Source organism: Girardinichthys multiradiatus, chromosome 20 (genome assembly GCF_021462225.1).
Source record: "Girardinichthys multiradiatus isolate DD_20200921_A chromosome 20, DD_fGirMul_XY1, whole genome shotgun sequence".
NCBI lineage: Eukaryota > Metazoa > Chordata > Actinopteri > Cyprinodontiformes > Goodeidae > Girardinichthys > Girardinichthys multiradiatus.
In genome coordinates, this window is record NC_061812.1 from 41,029,792 (window position 1) to 41,037,674 (window position 7,883).

At 39.7% G+C, this 7,883-nt stretch overlaps 1 protein-coding gene across 5 annotated transcripts in view; it reads left to right on the forward strand.

Annotated features, from left to right (window-relative positions):
• The window catches only part of sulf2a (sulfatase 2a), a 64,700-nt gene extending 58,377 nt beyond the window's left edge, over positions 1-6,323 (forward strand). For 4 of the 5 annotated variants that reach the window (XM_047348378.1, XM_047348380.1, XM_047348381.1 and 1 more), the window contains 9 exons: positions 824-920; positions 1,024-1,118; positions 1,195-1,254; positions 1,326-1,492; positions 1,668-1,810; positions 2,008-2,116; positions 2,191-2,224; positions 4,541-4,594; positions 4,957-6,323. In XM_047348378.1, the coding sequence (XP_047204334.1) occupies positions 824-920; positions 1,024-1,118; positions 1,195-1,254; positions 1,326-1,492; positions 1,668-1,810; positions 2,008-2,116; positions 2,191-2,224; positions 4,541-4,594; positions 4,957-4,987 (790 nt within the window). In that variant the 3' untranslated portion in view covers positions 4,988-6,323. The remainder of the gene's footprint in view (positions 1-823; positions 921-1,023; positions 1,119-1,194; positions 1,255-1,325; positions 1,493-1,667; positions 1,811-2,007; positions 2,117-2,190; positions 2,225-4,540; positions 4,595-4,956) is intronic. The other variant, XM_047348382.1, reaches the window with a different exon arrangement.
• The last annotated feature ends 1,560 nt before the right edge of the window (positions 6,324-7,883 follow it).

The following is a 7,883-nucleotide window of genomic DNA, read 5'->3' on the forward strand; positions in this document are numbered from 1 at the left end:
CAATGATCACACATTTGTGACTGATTTGTGACCTTTGGTTTTCCTAAAGCTCTGACCGGCCGCCACCATTTTTTATAAAAAGGGCAAATATTTATTTCTAGCCTTCCTGGTGTGAGCGTTCAGTAATAATTTATATTAGAAGCAGAGGCTCCATGTGCTGTTGCTGTAAAAACTTGTTTTAACTATTAATTTAACACAAAGACAATATGATCACTGAGTTTATTCTTTGTAAGATGCCTTCAGCATCTTATATTAGCAGTTTATGTAGTTAGTGTTGCATCAGTGTCTGTTTATATTCCCTGGAGAATAAGGAGCCTTGCCATAACTGAGATTTCCAGCAAGTTGCCATAACTGAGATTTCCAGCAAGTTGCCAACATTGCCAAACCCAGCAGGTTCCATAGCAGACAGCATAAAAGGTCAAAATAATAAAACTAAGCAACTCTGATTTACATTCAGCCATTGTGGGATCTACTGAAGTTGGTCAATTAGCTTCTTGGCAAATTTCAAGAAACATCCCCAAGGTGGACACAAATTGACGTTCTGTGTTTGATGGCTCTTTTTCGTACCAAAGCATGAATAACTGGTAAAGTCAAGTATTTCAGGGGGATTGTTTCAGGAAGTCAGAAGTGTTGCTAAAAGAAAGATACAATATAAATAAAAAACGGCATCAAATTCACACATTTTAAATGGTCATTTGTATTCTGCTTTAACAATCAGCTTCTGCTGTTGGATGAATACATTTGTTTCTGCCAGGACTGGTCACTGTGAATGGATTTTAAGTCCTGTTGTATGTATACAATATTTTTTGAATGTGCTCTGCAGATGTTCCATTCTTATGAACGACACTGTTAAGTGTGATGGGGGCCTCTATAAGTCCCTTCAAGCATGGAAAGACCACAAACTGCACATTGAGCATGAGGTACTCTCATATTTATCCAAACTCTGATTAATATATACAGCTTTACAGCTTGTCTGATACATAATTTGCTTCAAGTGACTGTGATTCTTCTCACTGCACTCAGATTGAAACTTTGCAGACCAAAATCAAGAACTTGCGTGAGGTGAAAGGTCACCTGAAAAAGGTGCGGCCAGAGGAATGTCAGTGCAACACACCCAGGTGAGAAATCATCAACCCTAAAATAAGACCACTGCAGAGATTCGCCAGATATGACAGTTGAATTTTCTCTTCTCAGTTATCTTCTCAAGAATAAGGAGGCTTCTCTGCTAAATGTTGAGCAAATGCACTCTCTGAGGTAAAACATTACTTGACTCATAAAGCTTTATTTAATATTCCGGTCACTTTAATAGCTTTTGTTCCCATCAGAATGCCATCAAAGCAGAAGAATCAGTGGCTGCAGAAGGAACAGAAACGCAGAAAAAAATTTCGTAAATTCCTTAAGAGGCTCCAGAACAATGACACCTGCAGTATGCCTGGTCTTACCTGCTTCACACATGACAACCATCACTGGCAGACTGCCCCCTTCTGGACAAGTAAGGAATGACATGTGACAAATACGGTACTTTGGAACATATTTTCTACCTCTGGTGTTATTTTACACAACAGATAAGATAAGAAAAAAAAACAATATTATGGCACCCTTTAATAAAAGTTCTTGTTTTCTAAAATCTGCCCCTCCTTTCCTCTCCCCTGCCCTCTCGCCCTCAGTGGGTCCGTTCTGTGCCTGCACTAGTGCCAATAACAACACGTACTGGTGCCTGAGGACCATCAATGACACACACAATTTCCTGTTCTGTGAATTTGCCACTGGTTTCATGGAATATTTTGACCTGAGTACTGACCCCTATCAGGTATGTTGTTTGCACAGACACATACAGTACATAATGGCAGGTATAAATACTTAAACAATAACAACTATAAAATAACCCTACAACATATTTTGCAGTGAATTCTTTTACCCACATGGGGTAGAGTTGTTTTTTTTTTTCTGAGGTTTTCCATAGTTTACAAAGTGCTTGTTGACATTTTGTCCTTACTGTTCCTGCAGCTGATAAATGCTGTCAGCACTCTTGATCGCAATGCTCTGAATTCAATGCATCAACAACTCATGGGCTTACGGAGCTGCAAGGGCCACAAGCAATGCAACCCGGAGAAGGGTGAGTAAACATAATTTATAACTTTTCCTCGGGTCAGTCAGACTGAGATTAATGTCCCTTTAACTTCCTTCCAGGAGGAAAGGAGAGAAACCACTTCAGTGAATATAGGTATGTCTTCCTCCCAGCAGCTCACTGATGATTACCTTTACAAACACTCCAGATGGAATCACAGTAACGGGGAGGCTTCTGTCTTCCTAGTGAAGATTTGTCTACAGTGCCTCACAAAAGTAATCACACCGCTTGAACTTTTTCACATGTTTCTATTTTATTGGGATATTACATGATAGACCAGCACAAAGTAGTACACAATTGTAAAGTGGAAGGAGAATGACAAAAAAGAAAATTGTGGTATGCAGTGTGTATTCAGCCCCCTTTACTCTACCACTAAAACAAGCTTCAGTGTAGCCAACTGCCATCAGAAATCGCATGATTACTAAATAGAGTAGATTAATATGCAGTTTAATCTCAGAATTTAGATGTTTGCTAGAAACATTAATCAACACACAGCAACATGAAGACCACAGAGCAGACAGGTCAGAGACAAAGTTGTGGACGGGTTTAAAGCAGAATAACAGTACAAACAATATCCTAAGCCTGGACGACTGTTTAATCCATCATCTGAAAATGCAAAGCGTGTGGTACAAATGAAACCCTACCAAGACATGACTGTCCACCTAAACAGACATGCAGAGCAAGGAGAGAATTATTCAGAGAAGCAACCACAAGAACCACGGTATCACTAGGGCACCTGCAGAAATCCACAGCTTGGGTGGGAGAATCTGTCTACACAACAACTACTATATTAGTCATTTACTCTATAAGTCTGGTCTGTAAGGAAGAGTGGCAGAAAGAAAGTTGCTTCATTGTTTAAAGAAAACCAATAAAAGTTGTGTTTGTTGTTTGCCAGAAGCCATGTAGGGAACATAACAAACATGAGGAAGAAGTGATCTGATTAGATTGGACCAATTTTAAAATCTTTTGGCCTATTTGTCTTGTGGAAAACTAACAGCACGTCACCCTGACACATGGTGGGGGCAGCATCATGCTGGGGGGATGGTTCTGATCAGCAGGAACAAAAAAACTGGTTCAGACTTGATGGGAAGATGTCTAAATACAGGCCATTACTTGCTGAACTTGAGACAGGGGCAGAGGTCTGCCTTCCTGAATCTACAGCCAGAGCTGGCAGCAATAGGTGGTTCTACATAGCATTTACTCAGGAGGACTGAAACATTCACATGCATCATTTATTTCTTCACTTGAAAAGTATTGTGTTGGTTTACCACAGGTGTGTCCAAGTCCAGTCCTTGAGAGCTACCATCCTTTAACTTTCAGATGCTTCCCTTCTCCAACATGTCTGAATCAAATTAACCTCTTAAGCCCAATCCCCAGTACTGGGGGCAGAATTTAACTCTTGTTTCTTCTACTTTCTTTACTGCAAGTTCCATTAGTTAAACATAAACATATGTGGTATCCACAGAAATAGTAGATTCTTGGCTAAAAGCTGATATAAACATATTTCTACAAATACCAAATGCAGTTAAAACTAAAGGCAGTTGAATCAGAAAATAAACAAACTCGGCCTCAGCTGTTCACCACATGGCTTCTAAAACCACAATTAGCATGTCTGCTGTAAGCAAAGAGTTCACAGATTCCAAAAAATACATTTTGTCGCAATCCCCCCATGTTTTACTAAACCAGTAGCAAAGGAAGGCCAGAATTACCACTCCCATTTGAAAAACACAATTATTAACATAATGATAGTTTAGAAAGAACATGTCAGTTCTCAGAACAATTCAGTTAGATTTGCTCGTTATTTTGAGCTCAAACTTCATAAAACTCCTTGGGGCTTAAGAGGCTTTAATGGTTTGTTACCAGGGATCTGCAGAGCTGAATAATATACTGGCGAGTTGATTCAGTTATTTGATTCAGGTGTGTTGGAGAAGAGGTATATCTAAACATTGCAGGTTGATAACTAGGCTAGGCTTGGGATCCCCTTGTCTACCACATAAAACCCCATGGTCTGAGGTTTTAATATGACAAACTAAAAAAGTTCAAGGGGTCTAAATACTTTTGCAAGGCACTATATGGCTCTGCTTACTGTCTGTGGTTAGGGGAGGCCAAAACTGCATATCTTGTCCAGAACTTGTTTTAAGCTTCTATGTTTTTATTGCAATCAAAGCCTTTTTGGTGTGGTTAAAACAGACACCAAAAAGGCTAACATGCAAGCTTGCTTTGCATTTTCTGCTGCTCCTGTTTTTGTAATGACTCCTAATGACTCATCTCTGGTGTGTGTGTGCGGGGGTGTATGTGTGTGCATGCATCTATGTGTGTACACTTGTGTGTGTGTGTGTGTGTGTATAAACCTGTTTGTTTCCATGCACGTGCATTTGGCCTGCGCGTGTGTACATGCTGTGCATGCCTCAGGCCAGTTCATCGTCGAAAGAGGCCAAAAATGAAGAAGCCCTCCTCCAAATCACTGTGAGTTTGTCATAACCCATCTGCTATCTGTAGTCAGCCAAGCTCTGCTCCTGTCGACTGCTTCTGTCCAATTTGTTTAGCTTGTCAGATGACCCAACAGCTTGAAATGTCCTTTAGCTCTGTACTCATTTACAGTAACTCTCATAACCTACAATGCAAAGCTTCAACTAATTTTTCTCCATTCATCCTCTCGAGTCAATAACTAGTCGTGCAATGTGGGAAAAACCTGTTATAATGTGTTTTCAGTCCTCTTATCGTCTTTTATTGCTTTTTCTCACAGTGTTGGCAGGTTGAACTGGAGCAATGGCTTTCAGTGAATGTCTCAAGTTGCAATTTTAACAAATGTTTTCTTGGATTTGCAGGGGGCAGATTTGGGAAGGATGGGTTGGTTAACCACTTGCAGCCCAAAACCCACTATACCAGCCTCCTAAAGCAGAGGAAGGAGAATGAAGACTATATACAAACCTAAGGACCTTGACCACACTTTGCTGAACCATAACCTAAGATACTGTTCATCTCTAAACTGGGTTTAGTTTATGGGAGAGTTGCTCTTTGTGGCCTTTGTGTGGATGCGACACCAAGACTGAAGAGGTTAAAAAACTTTTCAATTATCTTCATTGGAAAACATCTCATAATCATTTATATTTGTTACCACCCCACCTTTTGAGATTATCACCAGCCAGATGCTGTAAAAAGTGGGGTCAGGTTGGTGTCCAAAAGCCATTCAGCTTGGCAGTAATCCTTGTAGATAATATACAGAATATCGCTTTAATCTGCTTTCCTCCGTGGAAAATGGGACTGGACGGAAACATGATGAGCTTCGTGTCAACTCTGCTGCTACACAATGACATGGCCTCGCTATGTGTTTGTGGCACATGCCGATGAGAAACTGAACAAACATCATATTTCCCACACCGACGTGTTTGCACATGGAAGTGATGTGAACTTTCTAACAACCAACTGTATCAAACTTCTCGCTATAATCTTTTGTGTTATAGTCTATCTTAACACTGAATGTCTTTTTACGAGGACTCATCTCCCTCACAGCTGTGAGATGTGAAGGGACCAGACTTTCCTTACAATCATTCGACCACCTACACAAACAAACCTCAAATAGGCATACACTAACCACTATCTCACAGTCATTAGAACAGAAGAATATTCAACCCCTGAACTCAAAGCGACATTAGCCACCATGATGCTACTTCTTTGTACTGATGGTAACTCACTTTAGAGGCTTCCATATAGTTTGTTTAGCTTGCTATACATGGTGCTACTGGATAACAACACAGAAATAAATATTTGCTGTACAGTGCAGTATGTATTTGAATGTATGTTGTGCAATTACTATAAATGTTTACAATATTTTTTATAATAAGAGAGAGGCCAACTTCATTGTACAATATGAGTTGACAAAGTGAACGTATCGGGTGAGAAGAAGCTTCAGAAATCTTGTTGCCCACAGTTTGTATGTTTGTCCTTATTTACATGAGAAAAGCACTTAAAGGATTCACTGTGATACGATGTACAATAATGAATAAATAGTCTACTCTGTGCCAGAGGAAAAAGACGCAATCTAATAATACTTGATGTGAAGTATTCGCTTTTGTTAGATCTTGTTTTGGTTTTTATGTCCTTTGTAAACATTTCCATAGACTTAGATAGAGCTGTTAGTAATTGTGGATAATAAAGTGTTTGGTTTCAAATAAACAAAAAAAAATGGCATGCATTTTATTGTTTTATTGTCATGATGTTGTTTTTGTCCAGCAGGTGTCTCTGTTTGCTTGCCTACAGGATAAGATATCATACAGTACAGTACACTACATGAGTACAGTGCTGCAGTTCAAAAAAGAGCAAAGAAACAGCTTATGATCATAAAATACTTTGTGCAGAATAGCTAGATGGGGTCAATATTTTCTCTTAATATTACTTTCTGTGTAATCTTCAGCGTCTTATTTACATGAGTCAAAGACTGGACTAATATGTCAGGAAAGAAACCAAGATCTGGACAAGTTTGTCACTCTGATCAGTCCAGCTTCTCACATGAATCAGACCTTGGCGAGCCTCTTTTAGCTGCTCCAAATCGATCAAACTCACACCCACTCTCCAAAAACAGATATCTATAGACAAGTTTTAATACATCCATCGTCACTGTAGAGTAGACTAATTCTGGCCTGGTTTCTATATTTTGCTACTCAGCTTGTCTCAGTCTAAGGTGGTCCTAATGCGAAATGAAATACAATAATAATACAGGATGTTTTCAAGAATCAATGTTCAATGTAGGGCACTCCAGTTGAGATCTACTCAATCAAAATATTTCAAATAAACTTTAGGACTGAATCAAGTTATGAATCTAAGCTATGCATATTTTCTTACAACACGTTCACTGTGCACACCACTGCGACTATACCCAATGAGCCATTATGAAAATTAGCCATAACCTGTTTACAATTAACACAGCTGTTTTGTTTGCCTCATGGCACCCCTTTTGGTGTGCTGCCCTGGGTGGAAAGCCATATTACCCAAATCAAACAGTGACATTAAAAGAGACTGTTGTTGAGTTTGAGTTGTCTCGGAAGTCGGATCTGGGATGGCTCCAATCTGAGTTGAAAAGGTTTTGGTCACAATTTGGAAAACAGTGAGATTTGCTATTATACTGTAACAGCCGCTAACATATTTGTCTCTATTTTGTACATGCAAACACTGCCACTGGCTAAATTAGACACAAACCGTCAGGAGGTTTTAGTTTATACACCTGTAACAATTATCTCATTGAGGAATGGGCGCAGCCATGTTGAATCCTGAAGTCGGGGTTGCTCGGTCAGCTCCGACTTCAGGTGGCGTTCTTGTTTTTCCTAAGACTCTGAGACTAGATATGATGTTTGAAATTCGCTGAATATGGCAGTTTTCCTCTCAATAGTAAGGCACACCAGGTCAGAATCCCCAGAACCTAATGGCACCTAACAGTCTGGATAAGTTCAACGTTATCTTCCTTACCCACTGAGTCAAGAAGAACAAGTAAAGGGTTAGAAAGGGGTTTTAGTTGGACAGATATGTGTCATATCTGGGTGTAAAACGATTATTTGCTAATGTAATTTTTCGGTAAACATTAAAAGGTCATACGTTGCTCTATTAAAAGATGACAGACAGTTGTCCCCCCTAGAAGATCCATAATAAAACTTATCGGATGAGTCACAAATGCTTTGACTCGTCGGACAGCCATGCAGGCAAGCGGAACAGGATGGGTGGTGGAGTAAAGGAGGAGTTGTATGGTTGTAAGAGTCTCTCG